Source organism: Puccinia triticina, chromosome 14A (assembly GCF_026914185.1).
Source record: "Puccinia triticina chromosome 14A, complete sequence".
Taxonomy (NCBI): domain Eukaryota; kingdom Fungi; phylum Basidiomycota; class Pucciniomycetes; order Pucciniales; family Pucciniaceae; genus Puccinia; species Puccinia triticina.
This window is the reverse complement of record NC_070571.1, coordinates 3,433,224-3,448,554: the sequence shown is the minus strand read 5'-3', so window position 1 is coordinate 3,448,554 and position 15,331 is coordinate 3,433,224. Positions and strand designations below refer to the sequence as shown.

The 15,331-nt window shown below is 44.6% G+C and overlaps 1 protein-coding gene across 1 annotated transcript in view; it reads right to left on the bottom strand.

Moving 5' to 3' along the window:
• Positions 1-8,259: 8,259 nt before the first annotated feature.
• PtA15_14A320 (uncharacterized protein) overlaps positions 8,260-15,331 on the bottom strand; it is a gene marked incomplete at both ends in the record, with an annotated part of 122,160 nt that continues 115,088 nt past the window's right edge. The window contains 6 exons of the mRNA XM_053163024.1: positions 8,260-8,560; positions 8,648-8,914; positions 9,084-9,337; positions 9,429-9,576; positions 9,717-9,751; positions 9,812-10,131. Coding sequence (XP_053026991.1) covers positions 8,260-8,560; positions 8,648-8,914; positions 9,084-9,337; positions 9,429-9,576; positions 9,717-9,751; positions 9,812-10,131 — 1,325 coding nt within the window. The remainder of the gene's footprint in view (positions 8,561-8,647; positions 8,915-9,083; positions 9,338-9,428; positions 9,577-9,716; positions 9,752-9,811; positions 10,132-15,331) is intronic.

Sequence of the window (15,331 nt, the reverse complement as noted above, 5' to 3'; positions counted from 1 at the left end):
CGAGCGGGTCCTCCGGGAGCAGGTGCACCCCAGATGGGTGCAAGGGCCAAGGCGTCAGACTACACGCGTGCGTGTGAATCCGGCAATCCCAAAGCACAGCTCATTTATGTACATATGTACATATACATTTACATACGTTTTCTGAGCAGAATATGAGCATGAAGTGAGCTGAACATGAATGAACCTGCTCATTGGAATGAGCAGTACAAGTGGTGGGCTGATTTTCAGAGTGGAGTTGGAATGGAGACCAGACTGGAGATGCCTTCACGTCACCTGCCCCCAGTTGACATGAAAATTTTCCTGGTGGCCTGCGCGGGAGGCAGTGCCAACCGCGGCGTTGACGGCCTCCCGCGCAGAGACATCAGGTCGGCCACCAAACTTCTTTGGTGGCAATGGGGGGGGGGGGCGCGCCGGCGCAATTTATTGCGTTGTTGCTGTGTTGACCGCGCTCCGTGGTGTAGCCATCTGTCTCAGGGTTTGTTTCTTTATCTTCTCTTTTCCCTTATGTCCTCTATTGTTTTTCTTACATCCCATTCTCTTAGTTTTTGGTCTTTTTGCTCTGAAATTCAGTCCCAGGTTCTTTAATCCCTCATCCAGGGTCCCCCTTGTAGCTAAAATCCCTCACATTTGTCTATATAAGGAGCTCTCTCCCCCCAGTTGTTTTTCCGTCAGTTCAGTACCCACCAGTTATACAGATATCACCCTTTAGCCATTATCATCATTGTTACACTTTTATAACATACCATATCATCCCTCTTATCTGCAATAACCACTGAGCTCACTCTCATATCTCTTTCTTGACATATCACATACCTGTCACAAGTTACCCGGTTCCTGGTTCAACTCCCAACTGAGATACATATCCTTCTCAGCCTAGGCACTCTTCTCAACTCTATATATCACCCTACAAGGACCTGTGTTCAATCCCCACCAGAAACATCAAGTCAACTTTCACCCTTTCCACTCCTCATAAACTCTCTCATCTTTCACACACCTGTCATCAAACAACTTCATCTGGAAACCAGACCTATCACTTGATTAAAACTTGCCAAGCTTAGCTTGGTGGGTCTTGTTATCTGATAGTATAGAAGAGCAGAGTTTGCACCTCCATCATCCCCTTCTCCATTCAGCAACAAGGTTTTGCAACCACTTTTGAGTCTTACAGCGTGGGCACAGAGATCTAAGCCAACAAACTTGTTACTGGCTAGCCAAGAGCTTGAAGTCCTCAGATTCTTCAGGGAAAGAAGAGAACCTGGATTTACACACTTCAAGGATAATTAAATTTCCCAAAACAATTACTCAAAGTTTGAGGTTGGGAAAATCATTGAAAAAAAACTCACTCTGTACTGAAAAAAAATGCAAACTGAGCGTGCTCAGCCAAAAAAATAAAAATGTGTCAGACTGAGTAAAAAACAATGGGGCACACTTTTGGGGTGATTTGTTGGATGGGCCTGCACAAGGCCTGCATGGGCCCCTAACAGGCCCGTTGGGCCCATTGAAAAGTAGTATTTATTTGGAATTCCCATGCTCTGCTGAAATGTGAAATGGGTCAAACTGAATAAAAAACATGGGGGTACATTTTTGGGGAGATTTTTTGGACGGGCCTGAATGTGGCCCACATGGCCCATTGAAAGAGTAGCCTTGGTCAAGAATGCCTATGCTCAGCTAAGAAACAAAAATGTGTCAACCTGACTAAAAAACATGGGGCCACACTTTTGGGCAGGGCTTATTGACAGACCTGCATCAGGCCCGTCAGGGCCCACCCAAAGCTGGTTCGGCCAACCCAGAAGTAGTCTTGGTTAAGAATGCCCATATGATGTTTCAGAGCAGCACCAATTGACCACTAATCAACAGAAGATATTGAAGGGCTTCTGACATCTGTATGACATTTGTGCACTCACCGAATGTATGTCCAGGCCCTTTCCTTTTCCTTGGAACCCTGTTGGCCCGTACAGGCCTGATGCAGGCCCATTCAAAAAGCCTCCCCAACAATATGCCCCTAGGGTTTTTACTCAGTCTGACACATTTTATTTCTTAGCTGAGCATATGCTTTCTTAACCAAGGCTACTCTTTCAATGGGCCCAGTAGGCTTTGTGGGGGCCATGTGGGCCTCATTCAGGCCCATCCAAAAAACTCCCCAAAAATGTACCCCCATGTTTTTTATTCAGTTTGACCCATTTCACATTTTAGCAGAGCATGGGAATTCCAAACAAATACTACTTTTTCATCGGGCCCAATGGGCCTGTTACGGGCCCATGCGGGCCTTGTGCAGGCCCATCCAACAAATCACCCCAAAAATGTGCCCCTTGTTTTTTACTCAGTCTGACACATTTTTTTTTTTTTGGCTGAGCACGCTCAGTTTGCATTGTTTTCAGTACAGAATGATTTTTTTTCAATGATTTTCCCAACCTCAAACTTTGAGTATTTTTTTTGGGAAATCTAATTATCCTTGAAGTGATAAGAAGTATTGAGAACAATGGCAAATTCCATCCTATGCTTGGAATTCTTCTGTTTCATTAGCGAAGCTGGTTAAATAGGGACAGGTGGTGAATGGAAGGGTTTCTGGTGTGTACTTGGATATGTCAATTCATCCTACATGAATGAAATAATGAAAAATTGACTTGTTGAGTTAGATTTTCAGCCCAAAAATTATGTAGTGGCATCTCACCTTGGTGGGTTGAAGTGGCCTTTTGTGAGGGAGAAGGCTGGGAGGCAGAGAGGAAGATAATGGTAATGCCGCCGCGGGTGACAACAAATCTTGAGGCTGGTCTGCTGGAGGATGGTGATTGGAGTTGGCTGCCAAAGTATCCAAACGATGTCGTGAAGATGGAGGCGCAGCGGGGGGTTGGGATCACTTCTTCAGGCTGGTCTGCTGGAGGATGGCAATTGGAGTTGGCTGCTGAAGCATCTGAATGATGGGAAGAAGGCAGTGTCACAGCGGGCGTTGGGATTGACTCTTGAGGCCGGTGTGCTGGAGGATGGCAATCTAAATTGGCTGCTGGAGCATCCAGATGACTGGGGGGAAGATGGCTGCACAGCGGGCTTTGGGATGACCTCTTCAGGCCGGTCTGCTGGAGGACGGCAATCCAAATTGGCTGCTGGAGCATTCAGATGATTCAGAGAAGGTGGTGGCGCAGCAGGCGTTGGTATTGCCTCTTCAGGCCAGTCTGCTGGAGGAAGGGGATCTGGATTGGCACCTGGGTTGCGGGCTGCTGTAGCATCCGGATGATGGGGGGAAGGTGGAGGCGCAACGGGCGTTGGGATTGCCTCATGAGGCTGGTCTGCTGGAGAACGGCGATCCAAATTGACTGCTGGTTTGCTGGCTGCTGGAGCATCCCGACAACAGGAAGAAGGCGGCGGTGCAGCGGTGTGGTGAACAAAAGTGGCCACTGCGTAGAATTGGCAGGATTTTGCCGCTCCAAGATGATTCCCGGGTAAAGTTGGGTGATCTGGAGGCACTCTGCTCCACAGCTTTGCCACGCTGTAGGGCTCTCAGTTGGATAAATGCATTAAAGCGCGTAAAATAATAAAGCTCCGCAGAGGTAAACCGTAAAATAAAACTCAGCTGCATAAATAAGATAACTCCGCAAAACCGCAACAAAACAGCCGTAAAGTAAGCACAACTGTGACACATAAAGCAAGTCCGCAACATACGCAAACTAAAAGAAGCACAAAAATCTTCAAAGTAAAGTAAAACCGTAAGAAGAGAGTCTGTGGGGAGTATGATGATGAATCCTCCCTCCCCCACCGTGGTTCTATAGAGAAAAGGAAGAGAACTAAAAGATATCTTCCGCCCACCTCCCACGCATGCCATCCCCTAACTCCGTTCACACACACACACTTGTCATCTGCCAAGCGTTATACACACACTTGTCATCCGCCAAGCGCTATACACACAGGCATGTCATCTGCCAAGCTCCACTCTCACGCTAACTCCTGCCATCTCCGCTGCTTGCCTTAGAATGCCGTCAAACTCCTCTCTCTAGCTTCCATGCTGTGGTGAGCCTCATCAAAACATCTTTACAATCCGTGGTGTAGCCGTGCTACAAGAGGTTACGCAACAGGTGCCCATACTATGGGCGCACTGTTTTACAAGCCAGAAATTAGAGATGCCAAAGCCCTTGCGTACTACGCAGAAGGGGTTGTTTCTTCTAGGTATGTCTAGTTCATTTCTCTCCTGTGTCATACCAGGCACGTCATCTGTACGCACCTCCATGCCTGTACACTCAACGGCCTTCCTGTTTGTTCTTGTTTCCTTCCTGTTGGTGGCCCTCATATTAGGGCCTCCCTTTTGTTTTCTGTTTCCCACCCATCCGTCTTTTTGAGTGGAAATCCATACAAGCTCTTTCTCTCCATTTTGTTAGAGCCGCGTGTAGCTTTTGCTCCGCCACAGACCCACCTCTCATCATCCTGTAGCCTGCGTGCTACAGTGGGCTCTAGGGATAAACTCTTAAGGCAACCAACCACTTGCAACAATGTAACCATTACAATACATGTATTTGTATTGACGTGTAATGTATCTTAATATATTGCCGTTACGGCGTAACAGTAGCGTAATTGCTGCCCGCTATGTTACAGTGTAATTTTCCCTCTATGTAAAGGCCCGCCGCTGCGATACATCCAATGTCAGACTGGAGTATTGAGTGCGCCAATGCGCTACCGCTCTATTACACAATACAATTGGCATGTAACAGGGGGTCCTAGGCTAGGGGCTCTGCCCCGGCCCTCCCCATCTCCCCGGTGCTTTACCAGCCCCGGTGGATATGTATATCCACTGGTATTTGATCCTCAACTCGGAGTCAGGCTAATCCACCACCGGGCACCATCCCATTGTGGCTCAGTCATCCTGTGCATTGGCCTCTCCACGCCCTTCATCCTCTGCCCGTGCCGCCCAACCTCCCTTGTGTCAATTGAATTGGACAATCACCCCAGTTAAGACCCATGCAAACTATGTCCGGCCCGATCATGACTCCCAAAGGTCTCTGGCCCGCAGAGGTGCCCCCATCCTGTCATCAATGGCCAAGGAATATTTGGCTTGCTTGGCAACTGTGGAGCCGTGTTTCTCGGCTGCAGCCGACGTTTGTGGACATGATTGTGGGAACCTAGCCCCTAGAACCGTTGAGAGATTGGTATGTTCTCACCAATGGTTGCAGCAAGGATATGAGGCCAATGGCGAGTTTGAAGACGCCCAAATGTTTATCACCAAAGGATACAAAGAGCTTGAGAAAAAGGCAAATGCTAGTACTACTACTAGCGCTGGAGTTTCACATTAAGTAGTTTTTTTTCTTTTTGTTTTATGTGGATGTTTTTTTGCATTCTTTTCCCCTCCTCCCTCCCCCTTACTGCCTCATAGGTTTGATAGTATACATATGTCTTGTAAGGTCCACAATGCTAAAACATGATTACACCGATACACCCGCTACTGTATTGGTAGTGCATTGATTACCCAATGCGTTACAGAGGTTTTCAAACTTATGCATTGGGGAATTCGATATTCTGCATTGGTAGCGCATTGGTGTGCCAATGCGCTACACCACTTTTCACTAGTGTGTAACGGAGCCCAATTACAATACATTGTATATGCCGCTACATTACATGTATCATAATGGTGACATCGTTGCCACTTGATACATGGGACAAAGTCAATCTTCAAGAGAGCCACGGTACCAAAGACACAAATCCAGGCGTCTCAATCATCACTAGATCCAAACATGCATCAAACATCAATCCACATTGGTCAACAAATCAACAGCCCTTTTCTTAACTCTTGGTTTCACACAAATGCACCTACTTTTGGATTAGTACCTGTCTCATCTTCATGTGCCTCATCCCTTTTGTTCATTCCTCTTGCACTTCTCCTTGATTGAAGTGTTCCACTATTTCATGTTTTGCACAACCACAAGTCAACCGCCCCCCAGATTGTCTATATAAACTGTCCCTTTGTCTCCCATCAGCTCATCAGACGTTATTTGATCAATAGGTATATAGTCTCATAGTAACCTTATAGTAAATTACAGTATCCATTCTGCCTTGACAAATATATCATCTTACCTGCTCAACATCCAGTAACCATTCTGTGTGATAGCATTACTCACTTTGCCATTTTATCACTTTACTCTGATATCACCCTTATCTTCTGTGCCACACCTTTTCTTGAGTTTAATTACTCTATTGGTGTCTCCTCTTTAGCATTTCACCTGGAGGGCAGCCTTTTCATGCACTCATCCCCTCCACAGCTATCTCTATCCCACAAAGTAGTCCCCGCAATGCCCCTGTCTAGTCTATGATGTCAGGATCCCACAGCTGTAAGTCTTTAGCAAGACTCCAAAATTCATGTCATATCCTAATTCAAATTTGTTGTGTTTTTCATATTTCAGAGGAGAAGACAGACCCAAACAAAAGAAAAGTAGCTACAACTGATTCTTGGCAGTTAGTGCTAAAAGTGCAGATACCCCAGGTGAGTCTGTATTTTTTAACTCAAAATCATTTCTTGATTATCAATCTGACATTCAAATCTTTGGTTCCACCAAGAGGTACCTCAATTGGATGGGATGAGAGAAATTCAACACTTGGACAATCTTGGAGCAAATTTACACCTAACAAGCCGACTGTTTTTAATACAACGGTTTTTTGACATTTCTCTAAGCTACCAATACATAATGATGATGAATATGATGAAGAAGCACAAGAGGAGGAGCATGAAGATAATTACAATACAAACAAAACTCAGCCAAGGAGCTCACTTACTCCTGAAGAAATAGCGATCTACGGACCCCTCTAACAGAAACTTGTCAATCATAAGAAAGTGGATCAAATCTTAAAAGATGGGCTCATTCCAAATTTGGCAGCAGCACCACAAGCGGTTAAACATATTATCCGTATCAACTCTGAGGTCAGTCAATAATGATCATCAAAAAAATAAATCCAGATTGATTATTTGACTAATGAATGTTTATTTTGACCAGCTCTTAATGATTTCCAATGCTTTCAACCTCACCTTTTACCTGTTAGCAGCAACGCAAAGCCTTGGGACAAGTAGCTTTTGTAAGGAATACACCAACAATCCATTCTGGCTACCAGTAGCAAAAGAGAGATGATCAGCAAAGGCGATTTTTGAGGCATACAGTCACGGTCAAACCATTCAAGAAATTGCCAAGCGTTGTTTGAATGTTGATCTCCCACCAGCAAAGAAACAGAATCAGAAACAAGCTGACTGAATAAGATCTGAACTGCGTGCTGAGTTGAATAAATAATTGCTAGGAAAATCTTTTGATTAAACAAGCTTCTATTTATCATAATAAGGATTTCTGATTTGAACAATTTAATTCTAATTAATAGCTGCAGCGCTTGGTAAAAATAAGGGAAAGTTTCTGATGCAAAGGGATCCAATTGTGATCACTTCAGAACAAAAATATCCACAGTTGCAAATTGTTCAATCCAAACAATCGAGGTTCACCACTAGATCAGAAGCTATGCGTACAGATAATTGTGAAGACTGGCTTGCCAACGTCAAAGATGGTCATTTCGAAATATTGCGGGCTGATAATTCTGAATAGTTTGAATTGATGTGAAATCCATATCCCACCTATCACTTGCTATACATCCTTGAAGTTTTTATCAATACAATTCTTCAAAGTTAGATAAAATACCACATTGAAGAACTAGTGCCAAAGGCTCAAACTATTTCCCATGAAGATTCATATTTTTTCAAACGCTAGACGGCTTTCCGCTTGATCAGACAAGTTTCTCCACTCATGCCAATCCAATTGCTGGTGAGCTCCGGAGCAAGGTTGTGTTTGTTGGGTGTTTCTGGAGGAGTCTGCCCAGCCTGAAGAGTGTTGGCAAGACCAGCATCCAAGGTATTAGTCCCAACTTCCAGGCTGCTTCTACCAATATTGGTGAATGATTTGAGGATTGCCAAGAAGATGTTCAGCGGTGATGACTGCTTGACTAGATCAAGGTTTCCTTGGTGTAGCTTATGTTGATTTAGGTGGGAGAAAAGGACGGACAAGGACAACAGCTGGTCTTGTTACTGGATTGATTGACATTGTTGGTGGTGGTGGTGGCTCAAACACCTACCAAAAAAGAAAAACCTTCACTTTGTAGATTGGTTTTGGAAGATGACAGGACTCACGTCAATGGCGGGAGCTTTCAGGAAGCGGGCCAATTCAGCAGTCCATACACAACACGGCCCAAGCCGGACGCTGGAGTGATTGACCATTAGGTTGAGCAGAATCTTTATAGGGAGGTTTGCACCACTCATTTTCTGGAGATTTGGTCGTGAAGAGTGCAGCTCGCCGGGGCTAACGTCTCCGCGGCCAGCAAGACCATCAACCGTTGCTTGATTGCATCCACTTCTAGCTGCACCCGCCAGTTCAGGTCTGCACCCAATCTTAAAGGAGCCGCCAGCATCCGCCAGGTGCCCTTGGCGAACGCACAGACTACGCTCTGCAAGTGCGTGGCTACAAGTTGCAGCGCCGTTGCCCTGATTGCATCCAAGAGCAGAATTGCTTTCAGGATCTCAAGCAGGTTGGTTGGATACAAGGTGGAGGAGATCGGGCTGGATATGCAAGCCACAAGAAGAAAAAAAGGGGGTGAGTTTGTGGAGATGAGTATATGTGTGTGTTTGTTGCGGGGGGAGACAAACCCAAGCCTGGAGAGTTTGTCGAGCACACCAACAGCAGCCCAAGAAATGAGCAGTTTATGTTCAAAGTAGCTGAGGCCGTCTCTGAAAGTCTGGAGGTTGATGAGGCAGACGTTGAGGGCATTGAATGACTGTTTGAAGAGGCTGGGAGCAATGGCAAAGAAGATGCGGGGGTTGGTGGTGCTGAGGAGGGCGTTGGGGATGCCTGAGGAGCAGTACAAGGCTTTGAACCAGACCTGCAACGTGCTCTTGTGCGTCTCGGGCAGCTTGCTTATTAGGTACGCCATTGATGGGTTCATCAGGTAGTGTAGTGTGAAACCGTCTTTGTGCCCAAATGGTAGTCTAGATTGGACATCAATTGTGTGATGATTGCATGTTCATCAACTAAAGGCAAAGATGAAGAAGAAGAAAAGCTAGGTGGGAGGGTCTTACACTGAACCTGCCTACAATGCCTTGGATCCAGCCCAAGAGTCCGCCAAAGTTCTCAAACCCGCTGCCGCTGCCAGCCTTGTTGCCATCGGGCCCACTAGCGGTGATCTGTGAGAGGTTATTGCGGATGGTGATCCAGTGGTCCCAGAGGCCCTGGACAGGCATGAGGATGGTCCGGGGCTTGAGCCAGAGGAAGAGGGTGGACAGGATGTCAAGCACGCTGGGTGCGTTGCTCAGGGCAATGCAGGTTGACAGGTCAAAGGTCTTTGTTGCGCGCTCAAGCGTTTGTGCAAGAAGAAAAGAGCTGACGGTGAGTTTTGAGAGACAGAGAAAGAGAAAGTGTGGGCGTGCAGACTTGTTGGAGTGCAACCGCTAGCTCTGTGATTTCCTTGCCTAAACAGTCTAGCAGCGGCTGGAGACCCAGGTTGAGGTTGGCATGGCTCCCAGACTGGCCATCATGTGCGGGTAGGTCCTGGGGTTGGACAAGGTAATTGGAGATGAGGCTGGCAAGGAGGGCCGCGGGGCCCGTCCTGCTGCTCTTCTGTGGCTGGCTCTGGGTCTTGGGGACGGCTGGTGGTGGTGGTGGTGTGGAGAGGATGGTCTGGTGGAGCAGGGCAAGCTTGGGTGTGCGTAGTAGGCGGACTTGCGGGGGATCTCAAGCACAGTGGCTGACAATTCCTACAAAAAAAAAGCATCAGATCTCAAAGAGCACCGGGTCAAAAAGGGAAAAACACATACCTCAGATGAGGGGTTGGTTTTCTGGGGATGATGGAACAGGATGGGCAGTGGTGGACCGGAAGGCTTGTAGTTGAGCAGACAGCTCTGGACATCAAACTCGGAGTTGAGGGCCAACCAAAGTTGGTGGATGGAGAGCAGGTCAAATTGGATAACAAGTTTGGTGGCTGGAGGCTTTTTGCGCTGGGAGTGGGGCTTGTCTGGGGGCAGGCGGATGGTTTGATCCTTCAAGGAGGGGATGCCAAGGTGAGAGGGGCGTGCTTCAGCTGTCTGGCCCACTCGGAAGCCCAGAGCCACCTCAAAGATCAATAATCCCAGCTGCCCTGTGAAGTTCACAATCATCTGGAAGCCTTCAGCACCAATTCTGCTGATTGATCCATTGTTGGCCCGCGTCCACTGGGAGATTTGTTAGGGACTGGTTCATAGTCTTTTTCTGCGCGCAGGATGGTCATGGGCGCACGAGCAAAGGAATCTTCATAAATATGTAATTGGCATAAATGAAGGGATGACTATGTAATACCTTGAAAACATGGAATAACAAAATTTCTGATCAATTTTTTTCCAAAGTGGTGACTTGGCAGTCTGAGCACTTGGGAACATTCAATATTCTTTGTCCTCCAGGATGGGAGTTGAGCTAATGTTCACTAAAGTCTAGGACAAAGTACTTGGCTAGTTCACAACGAGAAACATGGACAGGGTTGAAACCAGCTGGGGAAAAGAAAGCAGAAGTTATGACAGAGCAGATATAGGCATTTGTTCTCTGCCAAACTGGTTCAACAACTTCATTGGTGGAAGGAGGCTGGAGTGAGTTCACCTTTGCAACTACAGAATAAAATAAAAAAGCCTTGGATGATGGGACAATTCTGCGGTTGGAGGGATTGAGTAGAAGACCCAAAACCCCAGCCACACAGAAGGCAGTGAGTAGGAGAAAGAAGGGTCTTGAAGTACAATCAGATGGGAGCTTAGACCATTGTTCTAAATCAACTTCTGGCACCTGTTCAGCTTGATGAATTTTACAGCGAGCTTTGAGAATGGCATATGCAAGCAGCATCTCATGAATGATCTGTACCAACTTGTACAATGATGAGAAACTGATTTTGATGTCTTTGGCTTTGGCGGTGCTCTGAGAAACATTTGTGATTGTGGAGGTAGTTTGGGGATTGGTGAGGCATTGAATGAAATATTTGATGATTGAAATTTCATGTTTGAGGGAATTTGCCGTGTCTTCTGGTGCAATGTAAACTGGGAGAGAGTTGATTTCCTGTGAGACAAGTGAGACTGGTTGAAAGGGAAGTGAAGCTCACTTCAACTGCATGGATTCAGAGGGGTGACAGAAAAGATAGAAAATTGCCCAAAGTTCTGATTCATATCATGGTTGGTTTAGGCCAGATCTTTCTGGCCTTCCTGCGGAAATCTCCAGATGTCTGGTTTGTAGAATGGTTCATGTAAGTGAGGTGAAAGAACATCTGGGCCTGATGATTCAAAATAAATCTTCATTAGTTAATATCATTCATACTTCTAGGAAATGCTGCTTACCCTCTTTTCTCAATTTCTTAATCCATGATTTGGTAGTAGCTTCAACATGGTTGATTTTGATTCTTGATGAAAGTGTATTACTGTACATATCCAGAGGTTTCAATTAGTACAAGCAGGGTAACTGCTCAATAGAATTGAGTGCCATTTGGTAGCCATCATAGCCTAGGGAACTTGCATAAATCTGATATATTGGGGCAAGCTCATCTCTGTATTGCAATATGATCAGTTGAGTGGTGGGCATTTCTTGGAATGCAGAATTTCCAACATTCAGGTCTGTTTGTTGATTTTTTTTGGTGTTCAGAAGAAATGTGTTTTCTGAATTGAATTGGAAAGCTACTTGTGATTGGTGTTTTTTGGATGAGTTTGATATTGTGTGGCTTTTGAACACCCTTTTGATTTTGTGACTTGTGTTTGATGCTTTTGGAATAATGGTCTGTGTGATTTGAATCATCTTGAGAAGCTGATTGATGACAGTTTTTTGATGGTTTTACAATTTCCTCCGCTTCCCAAGCAGATTTGGTTTGCTCAACTTCACTTGAAGATCATCAGGCAAAGTTTTTCCAGCAGTGACATCTGAGTGTGAGAAAATAAGTTCATCAGAGTCTGAAAACAAGGACCAAATCATAGCTTGATGAACTTGCCTTTTGAGATTCTATCAATGGCCTCAATTGCTTTTGCAGTGTGATCGCAAACCTCTTGCAGAAGGTTCTTTTTGTTTGAGACCATCTCTAGTTGCTTTTGTGTGGCCATCATCTCTTTGAGGAACTGATCTGCTGATGCATTTGATGTTTCATCTTGATCATCCAAATCCGTGAGTTCACTTGAATCAGAGGTTTCAGAATCAGAGTCATTTTTGGATTTGTTGCCTGGTTTTTCCCAAAGGGTAGTTGACAGAGATGATGGGTCAATTTCAAGAACAATTCAAACTGCAATGGGATAATCATAATGAAGTGTTGAGAGGTCACTGAATTATTCATCTTACCATGGCCAGAAAGTGAAAGTCGCACTTGCTCATCTCGCCTTTGAAATCCACCAAAAATGAGGTTGGATTGTGTGAGTGCTGCCAAACATCCATCATAAAAAGGCTTACTGATCTGAGCTGAGAAGGCAAAACGGGTGAATGGACTCTTGGGAGGTCTCATTGATTAGACTGTTTGATGGTAGAGGAGATTTGAGGCCCAGAACATATCAGTCCAAACATCAACTGCATTAAGATCCACCACAGTTGATATTCCTGGGAGAAAAAATTGGCCATATTCAATATCATAGCCATCATCAGCTGTTGCAGGATTACCAGAAGCCTCCTCTATTCCACACCAGCCGCCATATGAGATTGAGCCAACATCATTGTCAATGTGTGCCTGGTTGTAAAATTCACCGCATTTTGCAGTCAGATTTGAGGCAAAAGCTGTTGGATTTGATTCTTATTGTCTGGAGTGGCAAATCCTGGAAGGTTGGCGGATTTCATCTTCTCAACAGTTTGAAGGAATAGACCAGGAGCAAGTTTCTGAAATCGGCTAGCTATTATTGACTCAACCCTTGGTAGTCTCAGCAAAAGTTCCTTCCACCGCAGAATCTTCTTCAGCTTTTAAGTAGGTGTTTGGTATGAATAAGCAAAAATTAATGATTCTTCTGGAAAATAATATGATAACTAATGATTGTGGGTACTTACCAGCATTTTCAGTATTTTCATACCCCTTTCTCCATCCAAATCCCTTCATAATGCCATCAAGGAAGGAGCCATTCATTTGAGTATGAATTGACCAAGTTGAACAAGTGGGGGAGTTAAGAATCAAATATCAGCTATTTCTTCAGATTTCATATCTGTCCATTTAGTTTGGTTGACAAAGAGAGCCAGTTCATGGTTGAAGTTTGTCAGGATTGCATGGATCAATCACATGTTCTGCTTGTTCAAGGGATGTCTGGGTTTCATTGATTGAAGTGACCACTGGACATTGGATTTCTTCATGAGGTGATATCTTGATTGATACTTAAAGTCATATAATTGGCAATGGTGTTGTTAGAAACAAACTGGCCCAGAACTTGAGGATTTGGTACAATTTGTTGAATGGAGAATTCATGTTCAGCTTGATTGTGCCTTGGTATGAGGACAGGTGAAGTTGGAATGTTGCTGTTAATATTATCTGATGCAGGCATTGTTGAAAGATGACAGAGAAAACAAGATCAATCTGCAAACTCTGCAGGGTTGTTGAATTTGAGGTGAATGATGTCTTGCCCAATGGGAATTCAGTCAGTGTCTTGAACATGAAACACCAGAAGAGGTCTCATGATCTCTCACATCACCCAATGGGACAGCCCCAGGAGTTTTATTATGATGCAGTTTCACTGCCACCCAGTTGGTTGATTGGGAATCTGAAACAACCAAGTGCAGATGGCGCTCTGCGGTGCTCAGAAAGGCTGTAGAAGGTAATATACATTGATCAAGTGGACCTGATGTATTCAAGAGCCAGGAGGCCAGGGAGGAGTGGGCCTTGGCCTGAAACCCCAGTTGTCCAGTTTGTCCCCTGTTGTGGAGCAGAAAACAAGCGCCGCAGTCGTACTGTTGAATTACACATAATTTCACAGTACGACTGCGGCATAACCTTACTTTTTCAAGGCCCCCTTTTGCCTTGGCAATGCGGATTGCCGCAGTTGTACTTTTGAATTACGTGTAATTTGACAGTACAACTGTAGCACCATCCTGTTGGATGGCTACAGCGTGATCCTCCGCATCAGCATAAATGGGTTTCAAAGTTGGCCAGATGCAACTTGCATGCACTTTTGCAATTTGGTGTTCAAGTTCATTCTTGAACACCAAGTTGCAAAATTGCATGCAAGCCACACTGTACTACACTCCCTAAGCCTGCTTGAATGTTTTTTTGAGAAAATTGGTGTTCAATAAAAGCCTTGAACACCAACTTGCAACAGTGCATGCAATTCTTGCATGGCCAACTTTGAATCCCCCTAATATCATAAGTACCGCCATGGGAGCTTGCTTGGCACTTGCGTGCAGGTGCCATTGCACAATATTGTTCAAGAACCCTGTTAGTATCCTGAAACATTAACCTCAAGACATGCTGAATTCATGATGAATTTATGTTGAGATGATGCTCAATTGAGCTTAACTCATGTTGGAAATGGGTTGGAGTCAACTTGAAACCAACTATAACTTGACTAGAGGCTTGAAACTCTTTTAGAATTCATGTACAACTATCATGCCAAGCAATTTGGGCAAATTGGCAGAATCAAAAGTCTTATACAGGTTATAAAAATCCTTTTTACCCTGCTGGCCTTAACATATTTCAATCGGTTAAACAAACAAAAAAATAGGTTGTAATGAAGAAGAGGTATGTCCACACAATTATAATATTTGAGATCATTTTTTGGCTGTGTTACCTGGATCATGAAGACCTTCCTACTGCTCAAACAAGGCACAAACCAATACAGCTTCCACTAATGAAATTATGAAGCAGCATCACCCCAGAATTTGTTACATATTAGCCTGGTTCACGTTGGGGCATTTCATGCCCCCAACTAAAATTGGTGTTGCTGATTGATAAAAAAGTAAGCTTAAAAAGCTTAAAAATGGCCGTGTGAGTCCGACTTTCAGCAAGAGCTGACATTAAACACGTATGATTCTAATTAAAATCTTGCTGGTCAAAGCCCAACGTGAACCTAGGTAATTGGTAATGCTTCAGACCAGACATTTCATTATAAATTTAACTCACTGAACGGGTATCAAATATGAGAAATCCACAATTAGAAACCAGTCAATTAGCCAAAAATGAAATTGTTCACCAGTGGATCATAAAAATGGGGTAGAAGAAGGACAAGCATGTTTTAAAAATGATGGGTTTTTTCAAACCATTCAATTACATAATGGTGGATTTGGTCATATTTGATACCCCCTATTGTAAAAATTGATTATAATCTATTTTTAATCACTCAAGTTTCAACACACTCATCAATAACTTGGTATGTAAATTT